Source organism: Heloderma suspectum, chromosome 3 (genome assembly GCF_057233095.1).
Source record: "Heloderma suspectum isolate Gila_16-S chromosome 3, 16-S_ref, whole genome shotgun sequence".
Lineage (NCBI taxonomy): Eukaryota > Metazoa > Chordata > Lepidosauria > Squamata > Helodermatidae > Heloderma > Heloderma suspectum.
Genome location: NC_139460.1, coordinates 261,124,691 through 261,143,008, shown reverse-complemented (window position 1 = coordinate 261,143,008; position 18,318 = coordinate 261,124,691). Strand labels below are relative to the sequence as shown.

Genomic DNA, 18,318 nt, shown 5'->3' with positions numbered 1-18,318 from the left:
TCCAGTCTCTTTGCCTCTTCAGTTCACAGCAAGATGGTTCACCTCTGGGTGATTTCCATACAGCTAAATCCCTGGCTCTCTCCCTCAGGGCAATCAGGCACATGCATGAGCTTGGAAGTTAAACCACAGATCACAGCACCTAGAGCAGCATAGAAAAAGGAAGCCACACTGCTCTAACCTACCCACTCAGTGGTTGGGCCGGCCTCCTTTTCTCTTCTAATTCTCAGCGCAACAGTGATACCTCGATCAAGGCAGGCAGGGAGGCATGGAATTGCTACCACTCACTGCTGGAAGGTGCAGGAGATACTGGGTGAATCTGTCAGGGGCAGCATAGAGTGGCCCGGTTCACACAACATGAGGGTGGTTAATAACTGAGGGTGGCTTGTTAACCACCCCTGTGCATGCTGCCTGATTTACCTAACTGCCTTCACCAGGCATGGCCTGTCATGACATCCAAACCCAGTGAGGTTGGGTGGCTGGGGTGGTTAACCACCCAGCAACCCTGGAACAGGCCATGGATATTAGATGAATCAGGCAGCATGCAACCGAGATGTGAGGGAGTGGTTAACAGGCCACTCTGGCTTATTAACCACCCTCGTGTCGTGTGAAACCCGGTCAGTGAGTCCAAAGGCGACATGTGGCCTGTGGGCCAGGGGTTGTCCAGCTTTGCTGTAGAGTAAAAACTTAGTGGGGAGACAAAGAACAAAGGAGAGGATGAACTAATGATGTGAGGGCATAATCAAGGAGTGTATGAATGAGCCTGTTTCTGAGAAACACTTTAGCAGAGCTGCTGTGATAGCTGCATATAAAGGGACAGCCTTCTGTGTCTCCTGTTGCTTTCCTCTCCTGTTCTAAACATGCAACAGCCATTGTGAGAAATTAGTGTTGGGCAAGAATATAAAAAACTATAAAGGTAATTGATAGATGGAGATAGATGATCATCATACACAGTGTGCTAATGTTAAAACAGCAAGCTCTTACAATAAAGGCAAAAAATAATTAAAGCAATAAATGAAATACTGAATGTACATGCTTATTCAAAGCCAGACAACATAGAATAACAACATTATTTTCCTCAGTTGTTTCTGCTACATGCTGAAGAAGCAAGGTAATAGGCTTCTTAGCAGCAGCTTTATTTGTGTTTTGAGCTGCATAGTTACAACACAATGAAATTCTGGGAAAGCTTCTGAGATTGTGGTGTGCTTTCAGAGTCTCACTTTCTGTTTCCTAGCTTCCAAGGCCAGGAAATAATCTGCAAGACTCATTATTAGGGAGGTGGAGTAATGGTTTACGTTTGCTGTAACTTACACTTCTGGATGCAATGTAAAAATAGTGCAGCACCTTTACACATATGGTGGTTGTACTTGGAGAGAACTGATGGTGGTACATCATCTAAGGTTATTTCTGTTTTTCTAAGAATTTGCTTAGCTGTATTATTGGCTTGGAAACTGTTGTGCTGTTGTCAAATAGATACCACAGAATATAACCCCTGTTTGGTTTCTTTTCCTTCAGTTTTGAGGCTGTCTACTAATGCTGGACAGTGGAAGGAGCCAGCCAGCAAAGTGACCCATGCATTGGTTAACATACGGTAAGAAATAGAAAGGAATTAACTGTAGCTGGAATGTATTTTTTTTAATTTATTATATTTTTGGAAGGTTCTTCTTACCCATTTGTGCTGTCATTCTCAGAGTGCTTTTCTTTTTGTTATAGTAAGCCGTATTATCTGAGGTGGAGGGATCACATCCTAGACCAGGAAGAGTCCTGTAGCACTAAAATTGATTATAAATAAATTTGTACAGTTTTTAAAAGTGCACTTCATTGGTTTTCTTGCTACAGACTAATGTGGCTGCTCCTCTGGGAGTTTTTTTCCTAAACCAGGATTGCCAAGTTGGGTGTAAGTGTTCCCACTTCAGCAGTGATTGCCTTTGTGAGCTTGGGGCACAACAGGTCATGTGGCTTTTCATATGAGTCACGACATGTGGACTTGTTTTGCTGTGGATTTATTTTGCTGTGGACTTAGCTTTGGTGGTCATGGGTGAAGTGTGAGTGTTTGAATGCATATTCTGTAATACAAATTCTTTACTTTTCACAGAAGTTGCATTTTCAAAGCTGTGTGCAAGTGTCTGTGAGCTTAATCCTCATGATATCCCTGTGGAATGATACATGATTCTGCTGGCAGGGAGGCTAATGGCCTAATGGGTTTTCCTGCATATTTAGAGTCTGAAATCTCCCAGTACTTGCAGGGGGGCCTGGAGTAAACAGCAGGTGGCTTTTGGCATGCTATGTCAGTCCCTAGGTGATGGCCTTGGAGCCTATCCTCAAGGTAACATTTTAGATTGAGATAAAAATCAATATTTAAAAGCAGATTATGGTCTGAAGGGTATTTCTTCCTCAGGGGGCAAACAAACAACTAATTGCTGGAGTGTGCAATTTATCTTTCTCAAGAGGCTGTGTGGGAATTGGGTCCCTTGCCTTTTCTTTCAGCAGTGGTTATTGCTGGAGACTAGTTGAGGGAGAGAGGAGGGAAGTGAATTCTAAATGTTTGGGGGATTGTATTACTAGAATTTGAATTGTAAAATAGAAAGGCATGGGATTCACTAGTTAGTACCAAATCTTCCCTTTTCTGCTCCCTCAAAGCTAGTAGTTGTGTCATGGAAAGAAAGTACACAAAGTCAGGCATACAGGCCATGCTTCTCCTGTGACACAGAGCCTACATTTGTTGTGGTGTCTACAGTTTTCTTGCTCAAGAAGACAGAATGTGGAAAACAAACTCCCTCTAGGCATTTTTCAAGTAACTTTCTGTGTCTGTAAACCACCATTAAAGATGCTCTCTGCAGGCCTCTAAGTTTCATGTCGTTATATGTAGGTTTTGCAAGATTTACTTTGCAGCTCTCTCTATTTTTCATAAGCAGAGATAAGTGAAGTTCTTGGGAACTGATAATGCTCTAAATGTAGCAGCTGAATAGGCAGTCATAGATAGGAGGATGCTCACTAAAGGATAGCGCCTGTGAATCTTCTGAAAAAGGAACTGCATGAAAAAGTCTCTAGAAGAGGGAGTAGAAAGCTACTTGCAGATCGAAGGCATGTGGTTGGAAAACAGCTTGATTGCTATTTCCTCTGTGGGGTCTTTGGCAATTACTTACTGTAATTGATCATCTTGGTCAATGGAAGCAACCACCAGACCCATAGTAACTTATTTCTTTGGCAGTGAAATAGGAGAAGGTACTCTACTAGGAGAATGATCTTGCTGACTCTTTTGGTATTGGGCTGTTTGCCCAAATGATGCATAAATCAGTTCTGGCATTCCACATTTATTAACCTAATTGAAAAGACTAAATTGACTTGAATCAGAAATTGCTTCTCACATCTGATTTTTTCCTGTCTAACAGCTATTGGTTAGTTGTATGCATCTTTGAGATGGTAACTGAGGAGGCTGTGATAAGCCAGATACTACTTGCTTTTGATTTGTGGGTTTTAACTTTCATCCACAGCTGTTTTGAAGGAGGCAACTGCATTTGGAAGTACTTTATTTTCTAGCGTTAGAACATGTATGGGTGATTTGGAGTTTTCTTGGACTTGTCCCTTCATTTGAAAAAGATGTGGTTTTGCTATTCCCTCACTTGGACTCTGGAGATTAAAGTTAAAGCAACATGATATTGCAGCTGCACTTCCTTTTCAAGGGAGGTGATGGCTTTCAGGACTTCGTAAATATTATCCATACTTTCTCCTGATCCCTTTGCCAAAGCAATTGTGACCTGAGCCTTTCAAATGTGTTCCGTCTTCTGATATAGATCTGTATCTTAAAAAGGTTTGAGGTGGGTTTTCAATAAGACTTAAAGAGGCTGGTTGTGCTGTTTTTTCCTTGGTGCTAAGATGCCATCAATATGCTGTGGACATGTTTACTTTGCACTCAAACCTCTAGTGTCTGTGAGCAGAGCTCTTTTGTGCCCTACTGTGATCTTTTGTCATGTGCAAACAAGTTCTCTGCCTGTTTCAGAATGCTTTAGACTGTTGATTTCAGATTGGTTGGACAGGCAGAGATATAGTTTCTTTTTATTGGATCAGCTTATTTTAGATGGATGAGGCATTTTCCTACAATTCTCATGTTTTATCTTCTAAAATAAAATTTAAATACATTAAAATATATTTTCCTCAATTTTAAAATCCCATTTTACCTACAGGATGTACTACTGGGGGACAGTTTACAACATTATGCATGGTGTGGAGAAAGTAGATAGGGAGACATTTTTCTCCCTCTCTCATAATACTAGAACCCAATAGGGTCATCCCATGAAGCTGGCATGTGGGAAATTCAGGCAAATAAAAGGAAGTACTTCGCACAGCGCATTGTTAAACTATGGATTTCCACAAGATGTAGCAATGGCCACCACTTTGGATGGCTTTAAAATGGGATTGGACAAATTCATGGAGGATAAGGCTATGAATGGTACTAGTCCTGATGGCCATGTGCTCCCTCCAATATCAGAGGCAGTATGCCTGTGAACACCAGTTGCTGGGGAATATGGGGGGGGGGGCTGCCCTTGCACTCATGTCCTGCTTGTGAGTTTCCTGTGGGCAGCTGGTTGGCCACTGTGTGAACAGAATGCTGGCCTAGGTGGAGCTTTGGTCTGATCCAGCATGGCTCTTAGGTTATTTTCTTATTTGGTCATAGGATACCATTAAATTTTTGTAGTACATCATTTGAAACATTCCTCAGTTTAAAAACAGAAAGACTAATCCTTTCAGAATGCTTTTCTAGTCATTTTATTCTATATAATTGAAGGGCAAGAGAAGTAATCAGTGATATCCAAGAGGAATATCTTCTTACCACTCACTCATTTTCAGACCTGTGGGTAAAACCCAGAGGAATTAACTGAACTCCTGGACTTTGTTGATTGCTCTGCAGTTATCTCTTCAGGTTTGCCTTTTCATGTTTGATGCATTGTGTGCTTGGGTGCTTTTTAATGGTCTTGCATTGTCATTAATATTAATAGAGATGCACCACATTTTTGCCTTTAAATGTTTTTGAGACAAAAACTGTCCTTTTCCTTTCTTTCCACTTCTTTCTGCTATTTTTCCACACCTGTTGTAGTCCTTGTTTCCCTACTATGCTGTTGCTTTGGTATTCTTCAAAATAACTTTTAACAAGGCTTCTTTCTCCTTCATTATGTTATACTAGCCAACCAGGGATCATGTAGTGAACATGATTATATCACAGAGCTGTGGAGCCAATCTAATTTGGCTGTGTGGTGATGTCAGTGGGGGCAAGCAAAGCCAGACTGCTCTTACTCTGAAGGCTTAATTCAGCTGTAATAGACCAAAATGCCAATTTGAATGTGCAGGTGGATGTTCATCAAAATGACCTTCAACAATGCATTCCACGGAGAGCAATATAATGCAGATAAACAACATCCAAACAATCCAATGCAAATCCAGGTGGACACTTTGTGTTCTGCTGGGCTGTACTGTGGCGAACTGGAAACATTGGACTGGTTGTTGAGACAATAGGGATGCCCCCATGGCTACTTTTGTACATTTTTGAGTATCTACCCCCAATTGTTGGGAAAAGGAGACATTTTTCAAGGGGCATGAAAATGTTTGTAAAACTCCCATTCCCCCACTCTTAGTTCAGCTTAACTCTAATATTAAGTAGCTTGTAGTTTATTTTTGCCTAATTAAAGGCCTTGAAGAAAATCAGTTTTCCAAGTCTTGCAAGTGAAGAAGCTGGCTCAGTAAAATAAATATATCTTTAACCTCTGCAAAGTAATTATTTGTTCAGGTCCTTCCTGGTCCTCTAATGCTTGCCCTGTAGCACAGTTGGGGAACCAATCAGAGCTATATCTGCTGGACAGGTATGATTAATAAGATCTTCCTCCAAATATTTCTTGTTCTTGTGGTCCTGATTTGGCTGGCTTCCAACTCGGCATAAGCACTGGAAAAGTAAAACTTCTGCATAAAGACAAACCAAATTTTGTGACAAGAAAATCTGAATTTTCCATCCTTTATAAAATAAACAAATATACATACGGTGGTTGCTTTTCTATAATTTAATCTGCTTGTTATATGGAGATAGCAGGAGCTAGGCAGGAGACTTAATTCTTGCTCCTTGACTGCTAGTAATAATATTATACTCCTACCCACCGCCATTTCTGGAATTTCACCAAGCATTGCCCAAATACTTTCAAGCCTATCCTTTCAGATACCAAGGTAGAAATTTACGTTTTTTAAAAAGAATAAAGAAAAATCTATATCCATCATTCTCAGGATGCTGAGTCCTCTACCCAGAATTCAATTCTGTATCTACATAACATAATTGTAGAATATACTGCCCTACTGGCAGAGTGGCAGATGTTATGGTCTCCAGTCATTCTTGATGGTGGCAGAACACACTGTCTTTTCAAGTAGTCTGCATGTGTCATGTGGTGGTTTCCCATGTAAAACATCTGGCCTCATTGGTTGAGATACCCAGCTCAACAGTTGATAACCGGCGATCTGACCTTCTCTTCTGTAAGGAAATAAGCAAATTTCAAGGCAAACAACTTTTCCAGGCTAATGAGCGCCTTTACTTTAACATCTTGCAGGTTTGCATTTAATGAGACTTGTATTAATGCAGAGTTCATAGAATCATAGAATAGTAGGGTTGGAAGGGGCCCACAAGACCATCGAGTCCAACCCCCTGCTCAATGCAGGAATCCAAGTCAGAGCATCCCTGACAGATGGCTGTCCAGCCTCGTCTTGAACGCCTCCAGTGTGAGAGAGCCCACCACCTCCCTAGGTAATTGGTTCCATTGTCCTATTGCTTTAACAGTCAGGAAGTTTTTCCTGATGTTCAGCCGGAATCTGGCTTCCTGTAACTTGAGCCCATTATTCCATGTCCTGCACTCGGATGATTGAGAAGAGATGTTGGCCTTCCTCTCTGTGACAACCTTTCAAGTACTTGAAGAGAGCTGTCATATCTCCCCTAAGTCTTCTCTTCTCAAGGCTAAACATGCTCAGTTCTTTCAGTCTCTCTTCATAGGGCTTTGTTTTCAGTCCCCTGATCATCTTCGTTGCCCTCCTCTGAACCCTCTCCAGCTTGTCTGCAACCTTCTTAAAGTGTGGTGCCCAGAACTGGACACAGTACTCCAGATGAGGCCTAACCAGTGCTGAGTAGAGGGGAACTAGCACTTCCCGGGATTTGGAAGCTATGCTTCTGTTAATGCAGCCCAAATAGCATTTGCCTTTTTTGCAGCCACATCACATTGTTGGCTCATATTCAGCTTGTGATCGACAACAATTCCAAGATCCTTCTCGCTTGTAGTGTGGTTGAGCCACGTATCCCCTATCTTGTAACTGTGCATTTGGTTTCTTTTTCCTTGGTGCAGAACTTGGCACTTATCCCTATTAAATGTCATTCTGTTGTTTTCTGCCCAGCGCTCCAGTCTATCCAGATCACTTTGAATTTAGTTTCTGTCTTCCAGGGTATTAGCTATCCCGCCCAATTTTGTGTCATCTGCAAATTTGATCAGCATTCCCTGCACCTCCTCCTCCAAGTCATTAATAAAAAAATTGAAGAGCACTGGGCCCAGGACTGAGCCCTGCGGTACCCTGCTCATTACCTCTCCCCAGTTTGAGAAGACCCCATTGATAAGCACTCTTTGAGTCTGATTCTGTAGCCAACTGTGGATCCACCGGATCGTTGTTTCATCTCGCCCACTTTGAGCTAGTTTGCTCATCAGGATATCATGGGGCACTTTGTCGAAAGCTTTGCTGAAGTCGTATATTATGTCCACAGCATTCCCACAGTCCACAAGGGAGGTTACTTGATCAAAAAATGAGATCAGATTCATCTGGCAGGACTTGTTCTTGACAAATCCATGTTGGCTTTGAGTAATCACTGCATTGTTTTCAAGGTGCTTCCAGATGGATTGCTTTATCATCTGCTTCAGAATTTTCCCAGGGATTGATGTCAGACTGCCTGGTCTGTAGTTCCCAGGTTCCTCCTTTTTACCCTTTTTGAAGATAGGATCAACATTAGCCCTCCTCCAGTCATCTGGCACTTCCCCCCACTTCCATGATTTCTCAAAGAGAATAGACAGGGTTTCTGAGAGTTCTTCTGCCAGTTCCTTTATTACTCTAGGATGCAGTTCATCTGGCCCTGGAGATTTGAACTCATTCAAAGTAATTAGGTGTTCCTTGACCATATTCCTATCGATCTCAAGCTGCAATTCTGCTCCATCAGCCTGTACTTCAACTTTGCCAGAGGGGTCAAAATAGACCCTCTTTTGGGAGAAGACTGAGCCAAAGTAGGAATTGAGCACCTCTGCCTTTTCCTTGTCATAATTTTGCCATCCTTGTTTAATAGCTGAACCACCCTTTCTTTCCTCTGTCTTTTACTATGCACGTAGCTGAAGAAAGCTTTTTTGTTGCTTTTAGCATCCCTCGCTAACCTCACCTCGTTCTCAGCTTTAGCCTTCCTGACGCCATCCCTGCAATTCTGTTCTACCTGCCTGTACTCTTCCTTTGTTGCTTGGCCTTCCTTCCACTTCCTATATGTGTACTTTTTTTGTTTTCAGGTCATCTCTAAGCTTTTTGTGAAGCCGTATTGGCTTCTTCTGTTGTCCTTCACGTTTTTCTCTTGTTGGAATTGTTTGTAATTGTGCCTTGAGAATTTCCTTTTTTAAAAACTCCCACCCATCTTGGACTCCTTTCGTCGTTAGAGTCACTTGTCATGGGACCTTGCTTATCATTGTTCTGAGTGTATTAAAATCAGCTTTCCTAAAATCCAGGGAATGCGTTTGGCCTGCACTTGGCTTTTGCTTCCTTTAGAACCATGAACACAAGTATAACATGGTTGCTTTCCCCCAGAGTTCCTGTAACTGTTACTTTACCCACTAAGTCATCTCTGTTGGTTAGGATCAAGTCAAGGATAGCCAATCCTCTAGTTCCTTCCTCTACTTTCTGTAGGAGGAAGTTATCTGCCACACAAGTCAGGAATTTCTTGGAAGGGCCATGTTTTGCAGAATTTGTCTCCCAACAAATATTGGGCAAATTGAAGTCCCCCATTACTACTGCATCATGCTTCCTTGAAACATTGGCTATTTGCTTTTCAAAAGTTTCATCCTCGTCTTCTCCTTGATTGGGTGGCCGGTAGTAGACTCCGACCACCAGGTTCTTTGCTCTGATTGCTTGCTAAGTGACGGAGGTGGTGTCTGAATCACTGTATTCTTTTAATAGACTTTCTTCTGATCAGTAATTTTCTCAAGGTGAATAAATAAACCCCATGATTAATAGATTGAATTGCTCCATTATCTGTAATGCAGTCACATCATTTTATGTCGTGTTATTTTATTTTTTTTGCTTTGAAACATTTTGAAATTGGCCAGTGAAGTGTTTGCTATGCAACCTGGGGTAATGTATCCTTGATGTATTACTTGGGTAACTGTGTTTCTCCTGGTGTAGCCCATTGTGTGTCTGCTTCAATTCTCTTACTTGCTTTATCTCAAATTCAGATTCTCTCTGTTCCAGTTACCCTTGCTGGCGCTTCTCTTTTAATACAGGAGGACTTGCTGTTTTTTGCGCTGTCATGAGAGCGATTGGTGAGGTGTGGCTGTTCTTAGAACATCATTTCTGCATGTGTATATATAATGGATATGCCAGCTGTCAAGTTGCGTTGGCAGTAGGGCTGTATTTCTCTTGTGTTTAAGTCATTTAACATTTAAGTTAATTTATCTTGCAGAACTGGAGAAATGGACATATTACATTGGGGCTGGAGTGCTTGATGAGTATATTCTTAGCTTTCATGGAGTATAAGTCAAGCTTTTGTTGGTTCAGAAGATGAACCACTGGGAGGTTGTCAAGAGCCGCTGCCCTAGAACGTTCATGATTACCCGAAGCTGTTCATTGTATATACCAGTTCCTACTGCAAGAAACCCTGTATTGAAGAGTAAGTAAGAAAAGGGTCCTGTAATGAAACTTCTGTCATATATTACAAGAACTGCTCTCACTAGGCGTGCAAACAGCCTAAACTAGTAGAGTCTGTATCTGTTGCTTAGGTAAGGATTTTCTTCCCATTGGAATGTTTCTTTCTGTATACTGAGGTGACTCTGGTGTCCTGAGAAAGAGTATATAGCAGAATCTTCCTGTTCCTGTGTCCTAGACAGCCACATTGCATAAGTGGGCATACGTTCATCAACATTGATGGTTATGCCCCTATAATAAACTCCATGTAGTGGCAGTATAATGACTCAGTTTAAATTGTTCACTGAGGTATGTTTAACAGTAATGACCTTTGGCACACTGTCACTGCTAATCAAGCCTGGCTGATCTCAAATTGCAGGATAACAAAGAGCAGCCAAGTAGCTAAAAATGCAGTCCTACTTATTGTTGGCCTTACATTAAATGCCTCTCCAAAGTTATCACTGAGAATATATATCTGGGATAGATTCTACAACACCGTCACATGAGTGAAATAGGGATTTTTAATTATTTATTTATTAATTACATTTATATCCCACCTTTTTTCCTCTTCAAGGAACTCAAGGCGGTGTACAGAATCCTCCCCTCCATTTTATCCTCACAACAACAACCCTGTGAGGTAGGTTGGGCTGAGAGTCTGTGACTGGCCCAAAGTCACCCAGTGAGCTTCATGGCTGAGTGGAGACTAGAACCTGGGTCTCCTGACTCCTAGTCCAACACTCTAGCCACTTTTTCTGAAATAAAAAGTGTTTCCTGTTAGGGTGCATGCTCATGTCATTTGGGAGGAGGGTGTATATACTGGGGTGTGCCAAGAATTAACTACATCCCAGAGCATATGTTGCCAAATCCAACAGAAGAAGGAGGGGAGGAGGAGGAAGAGTAGGAAGAAGAAACTATCTCTTATTGAGGGGAAGTGAGAGGTAGCAATTTGTGGAGAGGCTTCTGTGAATTCTCTTTCATAGGTGGCTGATGCATTTCATAAAGAGGAAAAAAAATCTAGTTTTCCTCCTTCTGTATTATTTTAAAAGCGAAACATGGTGTCTGTGTACTGCCTTAGAGAGATTGTACAGTTGGTGTATGAGGCATTCTGTGAGCTTCTTTTGATGTTGATCAAATGTATATCCTTGAGTGAAAATTTCTTTGTGATATCTTTCTGCAAGCCTATGTCACTTACTTAGCTGGGGAGGCAAGTTTACATAATTTCATTTATTACATTTCTATACTGCCCAATAGCCAAAGCTCTTGGTTTCATCTCAGGGGTTCGGTGTGGGGCATGGGAGCAGTATAGGGTTTGATCTTCTACACACAACTTGCAGGACTAAAGCTAAGGAGTCCTGGCTTCCCAGTCTTATTTACTTTCCTCCCAACCTGGGATTTATTTATAGGCATCTTTGGAAGGCCCCTTTTCTTCTGCAAAGCAACATATCATAAAATAGCAAAACCATCTGATCAGAAAATTTTCTCTAGGTATTGTGAATCTTGTGTGCCCCCTTTCCTCACCTCTAATGTTTTTATTGTTAAGGATGTCTACTTCCAGAAAGATGCTTGGGTGCTATAGTGACTGGGGTTTACAGAATATCTTGGCTTTCTGTTGCTGCTGCTTTGGCCCCATGCAGATGAAGGTGGTTGGGATTGAACCTGGGAACTTCTGTGTGCAAAGCATATGCTCTACCACTGAGCTCTGGCCCCTCTGCAAGCTCAGACACTCCTTTCCTTACTAGAGCACAAATTCTTGCTGTGGACCACATTTAAGGCTAACAGTGGTTCTAAAACAACCTAGAGCTCTGGTTTCAAACCTCAATTAATCGAGGCCCCTGATAATTTTGAACCATGGTTGAAGTTGCTAGAATAATTCATGTACCAAAAGGGAGGGGTCGGAGGAAGAGAGCAAGCAATTTGGCATTGTGGTGCCCCAGTTTCCGCTGACACAGCTAATTTTGACTGAAGCGAGATTCTGTCTTTAGCTGAGGACTCAGCAGCCAGAGCAGATGGATTCCAATGGAATAGCAATCTTTTTTATCAAGCTAGTTCAAGCTAGTTCGACTGGTGATTTGCGAAGGGAAGCTGAGGAAATAAAGTGGCAAGCAGTAAGCTTTTATGTATCCATGCAGAACCTACAGATCTGCCACCTGTTCTTTCAGCTAGTCTCACACAGTGGTTTCCCCCGCCTCTTCGTGTTTAACAGAACAGAAGCAGAAGCAACCTAGGAAACTTCATTTTTGTTTCTAGCGTATTCTACAGTTGTTATTTGAGTAAGAGATAATATCTCTTGAAACTTAACCCTGCATTGTATATTATTTGACGTTATTATTGTTGGTATAGCACTTTGCATATGCCAAAGCCTGTGTAGTCCTTTCCTCATTCATCCTTACAATAACTCCGTAAGGTAGGCAGTGGTAGTTCGCATTGTTATAGATGGGAAACTGAGTATGAAAGAAAGCTAGTAGTGTGTACTCTGCTTTGAAAAAACATCAAAATTCTACATTAACAAAAACATAATTCTGCAACCTACACAAATTATGCCTATTAATTATTTGTCTTAATTTGAATAATTCTGCTGTTACTCAAGGGAAATAGTAGGAAACTTTGTAGGATGCTGAACCCCAGCCACTGGAGTGTTTCTCAGCATTTCTTCCAGCTTCTGAGATTTCACCAGGAATGGCCCACATTAAGCCATTCTAGAAGCTTCCAACACTTACTTGCTTTAAAAAAAAAAATGCTGAGATTCTTAGGAAGCTAAATTCTGGATCCAATATCCCTTTCTGTGCTTTTCCCTATGCTTATATATAGCATTACCCCTCTGGCAGTTGTTTGAGACGCTGAGATATATTGTCCTGCATGTGGGAATATAAATCCCTCTGCGCTCTGAAATTTAGTATGACTCAACCCCTCTTGAATGTGATATTGTGACCCTAATCTGTCTAAGCAGCAAGCAGCTCGTTCTGGGCTTCCTCATCTTTGTGTGGCAGGAACCACAGTTTGAGACTTAGGCTTTTGGAGATCTGTCTGAAATATTTCAAGATTCCTTGCCTCTTTCAAGCAAGAGCACTTTTATCCAGAGCTTCTTTATGAAATCAGCACTTAATAATAATACTGTGTTTCTTAAGGTCTTTGATATTTGGGGTACAGGTTCATCTTTCCTCTCCTGTAGCTTAAACCTGGAGTAACATCCCACTCTTTACACTCAAAATGATAAACAGCTGTCTTCTCACTCCCAAACAATGGGTTGTTTTCCTGTTTGCCAGTACTGGTTATTTTAGTTCCTAATGTCTCCCAGTATATTTTGCCATGTACTTGTATGGAATTGCAGCAAACTCACAGTTGTTCAGTTACACTGGGATAGCTTTTTAAACTGTAAATGGAGGGGTAGGGATCCCCCTGCACTCTGAAATCGGTCTGACTGAGCCTCTCTTTGCCCCATGTATTGGAACTGATATGGGGTAAGCAGGGATGAGATGAGAATGAAGCAATATTGGTCACCATGAAAATAAACAACTGCCAGGATCCAAAACAATGTACAACTTGTTCCATATGCCCAAACTAGTTTTGAGCTTGTGTTCAAAGAGCCTCCTTTTTGGCAAACTGCTTTTGAAACCAAAGGGGCTTTTAGAATGGGGGAAGGAGAAGTCTGCTGTTCAAGCAGTCAAATATTCCAGAGGGCACACCTTTGGCCTGCCTCAAGTAGCTCTTTGGGTCCCAGCAACTGCTTTAAATTTAGATTTGCATCTCTAATCATATCTTCTTACCAAGGATGGAGAACATGTGGTCTTCCAGATGTTGTTGGACTGCAGTTCCCATATCCCTCTCCATTGGCTATGCTAGCTTTGGCTGATGGAAGTTGAGGTCCAGCAACATCTGGAGGACCACACATTCCCCATTCCTGGTTTATACTTTTCTCTGCATAAATCCATGTCTAGCCTTGGTGTCTATCAGTAGCTTCGGCTATTGGGCGGTATAGAAATGAAATAAATAAATCAGTATCACAGAGTCTGCTAGAAGTCAGGCTATTTTCCCTGTTGAAGAACTGTGACATTCCCACAGGTTAACTCTTAATGGAGTTCACAGTCAGTTAAATCCGTCCCTAAGGAGCTCACATTACCCTTTCCTCCTCCCATTCAGTGCTGTCAGACCTGTCATGCTGTGCTCAGCAGGTATATATGGACTAATAACTTGGACTAATATTTGTAAACTAAGAGGAACTTCCTGGGGTTTAAGCCAGAGAAGAAATAGGATTGATCAGAGTTCCTTGAGAATCTCTGGAATTGCAAAGGTTATAATGTTTGGGGCATATAGAAACAGGGATTATAATTAGGAAGATATACAGAAACATTGGGGAATTCTTCTTAATAGTAAGCAGTACATCAGTCACTTAGTGAAGCTGCAGCCAAGTTAGGATTTTAACTGAAGTCTCCCAGATCTATGTCAAATACTGGCCAATTTTGCTTGTCTTTACTAATCAGCATAGTCAAAATTATAATTGATCATGGCACGGTCTATTTCCATGGGGATAAACTGTTGACTAGCATTATGTGAACAGGTGCCAACAGCCATTGCAGGATGGTATAGCTAGTTATAGCTATCCATCAGATCAGACAGTCATTTGATTGAATGCTTTTCTTCCTGCAAGTAGTCGCCTTCGCACATGTTTCCCAGGAGGAGCAGGTACTGCAGTTGAATTTTGTGCCTGGCTTATACTTGCTTTTGTTCTGCTTATCAAATAGCTACATGAGGCACTCCAACTTGAATGCCATTAACAAATGTAATAATTTTATAGCTCTTTCTCTTCTTATGTCCGGCCCGACTTTCTGACACACTCTGGCAACCTGACACAGGACACAAATAACAGCAAAACTCTTCATTGCAGCAGATCAGGTTACACATACCAACATTCCAGACCTTGCAGCAAAGTTTACAGAGTTTATAGACCCTAATGAGATAGCCTAGGCAGAGGCTATCGGTATGTTGCTTTGTTCAAGAGAAAGTTCCAAGGCTAGAATCCACACAGAGTCAAAGTCAGAATTTGGCAATATATTCCAAGTCAGAGTCTTAACGATACAGGATTCAAGGCAGATAAGAGCTCAAGATTCACGAAAAATCCAGGCAAGAAAGTATTCCAGGCAATTAAGACATTGTTCCCAGCAAAGGCTCTTTGGTTTAAATACAGAGAGGGGCTGCTAAAGTTCCACTTCTGACGATCTATCCTGATGGGAATCTGGCCCATAAGCAAGCACTGTGTCTAAGAGGGCATCTCTGTTCTGCCCTGTTTAGTGGACACTGTAACCTGGGAGATACCCCTGAGTCTCCTCCCCTGTGGAGTCCTCCTCCTGCTCAGTTTTCACAACCCCAGGCTATAAATCAAAGGCCTCACTCAAGGCCACTTCTTACAGTTGTGGCTTATGGGAAGTATCACCCTCCTTCGGCCTGCAATCAGATGGGAAGCTAGGCAGAGCTGAGTTCCCAGGCCCTGAGCTTCCCATGACTGGATTAGGTTCTATCTCATCCTGATCTAACTCTGAATCAGACTCTGGCTCCAAAGCCATAGGGCCCACAGTGCTTGGGCTAGGCCTAATATTTTAGTCAAATAGATCGCTTGTCAAATTTCCCAGAGCCTCTTGTTGGCCAGGCTGCAGAGCCTTGTTGAAAGAGGACTGGAATCATGAGGCAAAGGTCTCCCCTTTCTATTTCAAAATTTGCCAAGGGTCTCCTTACCAGGGCCTGTACTTCTTTCTGGTTTCTGATGGGAAACCAATCTGGTTTCTTTTAAGACAGTACGGTATATCTGAAGGGATAATGGAAGAACACAGGAGCAGCCTGATCTATGCAGATTTACTAAGAAGTCCTTTGATGTTAGAGGGGGCTTCCTCCCAAACAAGTGTGCCCAGGATTGTAGCTTTTGCCTTCTAGTCTCCTTGTTCTATCTAAGTAGAGAACAATACTCTAAGAAGTGAGGAAATAGCAGCAACTGTAGGGGTATTCTCTCTGTCAGGAAGGAGGGAGTCCATAGGGATCAGATTGATTAGAGCTATTTCCCAGGGATGTAATCATGTGCTAGTAAATGTGACATTTACTATGAGCCTCCTCTTTCTTTTATCCCAGCATCACTGGGTCTGCTGAATCAACGTGGGACTTTTCCATGTTGGGAATGTTCTTCCCACCCCATATTCTTACTGTGTGATCTCAGCACTATGCAGAGAAATTGCAGATGGGAAAGCTGTTTTCAATCGCAGCAATATCCATGTACTACCAGCCCATATGGGAAGCAGCAGGGTTGGGGAATTTGTCTTGTTCCTATTGTTGCCTGCCTGAATTATATGTATGATTGAATTAACACATTTTTCCTTTCCAACCATTTTTAGCTGTCTTTGAATGCCTTGAATCTAAGCTTGAAATTCATAGAGCAGTTTTAATTGCAACCCTCCTTACATCAGTAGGGCATTGGAGCAGTTTCTCCCTCTTGTTGCTTAAATGGAAAAGAGCAGCAAACGTAATTATTTTACTCCTAGTACCCTGAGACTTGTGTTTATTGAATATGAGAGAGTACAGTATCCAATAATGTTTTAATTAATAGGTGATACAATTGGGGTGGGGGCTGATTTTGCTGAAGAAACAAATACCCATTTTTGAAATTTTTCCTTTAGGACTGAATTAACAAAGCATCAGCTCATTAAGTACATCTGCTCATTAAGGTAACAAAGTGCCTACCTTCATTGCCAACTGAAAACAGTGATTATAGTGACTGGCAGAGCTCCAATCCCTGAGACGAACAGGAAGATTGCCGCAAGAAAATGGTCCTGAGATAAAAGCAAAGATTACAGTCTCATGTCCTCAGGAGGACACTGCAGAATGCAAAGAGAAGATGGCTTGCTGGTTAGAACTGTGTGCTGGGTGCAGGGCATTCAAGGAATGCCAGCCAGCACAGCAGGGAATAAAGTGACACCAAAACACTGACTGGAAGGCAAAAGAATGCAAATTCCATGAGTCATCAAATGAATGTTTTCTTTCTGATTGTAAAAGGTACCTCTTAAGCCAAGTACCTGTCTGCAAATGCCAGTCTATGAGAATAGCAAGGGTTTGGCTGAGCCAGTTCCTGGCCCCTTGGAGTAAATGCCACTTTTCTGAAGCTTTGATATTGTGCTTCACAATAGAAACTAATGTTATGCCTAGGATCCTGTACCTATGGAGAATACACTCTGGGTTCAAAAGGCCAGCCAATGCCTTGCAGTTGAACTTGGCCTACTATTATCGGCAAGCAGAAGCTCTTTTTGCCTTCAGCAGTGAGGTGGCTATATGCAAGCCACAGCATTTTACCCTTGCCAGTGCTAATCAGAACCCCATGGAATGTATCACAAGGCTAAAAGATATGATGATGGAAAATGAGCCCCTCAGGTCAGAAGGTGTCCAATATACTACTGGGGAAGAGCAGAGGGAATTTCCAAGTAGCGCCAGAAAGAGTGAAGCGGCTGGGCCAAAGCCGAAAGGACACTCAGCTGTGGATGTGTCTGGTGGTGAAAAGGAAGTCCGATGCTGTAAAGAACAATATTGTTTAGGAACCTGGAATGTCAGATCAATGAATCAAGGTAAGCTGGAGGTAGTCAAACAGGAGATGGCAAGATTGAACATTGACGTCTTGGGAATCAGCGAACTAAAATGGACAAGCATGGGCAAATTTAATTCAGGTGACCATTATATCTACTACTGTGGGCAAGAATCCCTTAGAAGACATGGAGTAGCACTCATAGTCAACAAAAGGGTGAGAAAAGCAGTACTGGGGTACAATCTCAAAAACGATAGAATGATCTCAGTACGAATCCAAGGCAAACCATTCAACATCACAGTAATTCAAGTCTAGGCCCCAACCACTGAGGCTGAAGAAGCTGAGGTTGATTGGTTCTATGAAGACCTACAACACCTTCTAGAACTAACACCAAAAAAAGATGTCCTCTTCATCATAGGGGATTGGAATGCTAAAGTAGGATGTCAAGAAATCACCGGGATAACAGGCAAGCATGGCCTTGGTGTACAAAATGAAGCAGGACAAAGGCTCATAGAGTTTTGCCAAGAGAACATGCTGATCATAGCAAACACTCTTTTCCAATAGCACAAGAGGCAACTCTACACATGGACATCACCAGGTGGTCAATATCAAAATCAGATTGATTATGTCCTTTGCAGCCAAAGATGGAGAAGCTCTATACAGTCAGTACAAACAAGACCTGGAGCTGACTGTGGCTCAGATCATGAGCTTCTTGTTGCAAAATTTCAGCTTAAATTGAAGAACGTAGGGAAAACCACTAAACCATTCAGGTATGACCTAAATCATATCCCTGATAAATATACAATGGAGGTGAGGAATAGATTTAA

General features: G+C 41.9%; 1 protein-coding gene across 17 annotated transcripts in view; it reads left to right on the top strand.

Annotated features, from left to right (window-relative positions):
• Nucleotides 1–18,318, top strand: part of ARMH3 (armadillo like helical domain containing 3) — a 177,133-nt gene that overhangs the window by 81,996 nt on the left and 76,819 nt on the right. For all 17 annotated transcript variants that reach the window (XM_084846563.1, XM_084846557.1, XM_084846567.1 and 14 more), the window contains one exon: nucleotides 1,513–1,588. In XM_084846563.1, the coding sequence (XP_084702689.1) occupies nucleotides 1,513–1,588 (76 nt within the window). The remainder of the gene's footprint in view (nucleotides 1–1,512; nucleotides 1,589–18,318) is intronic.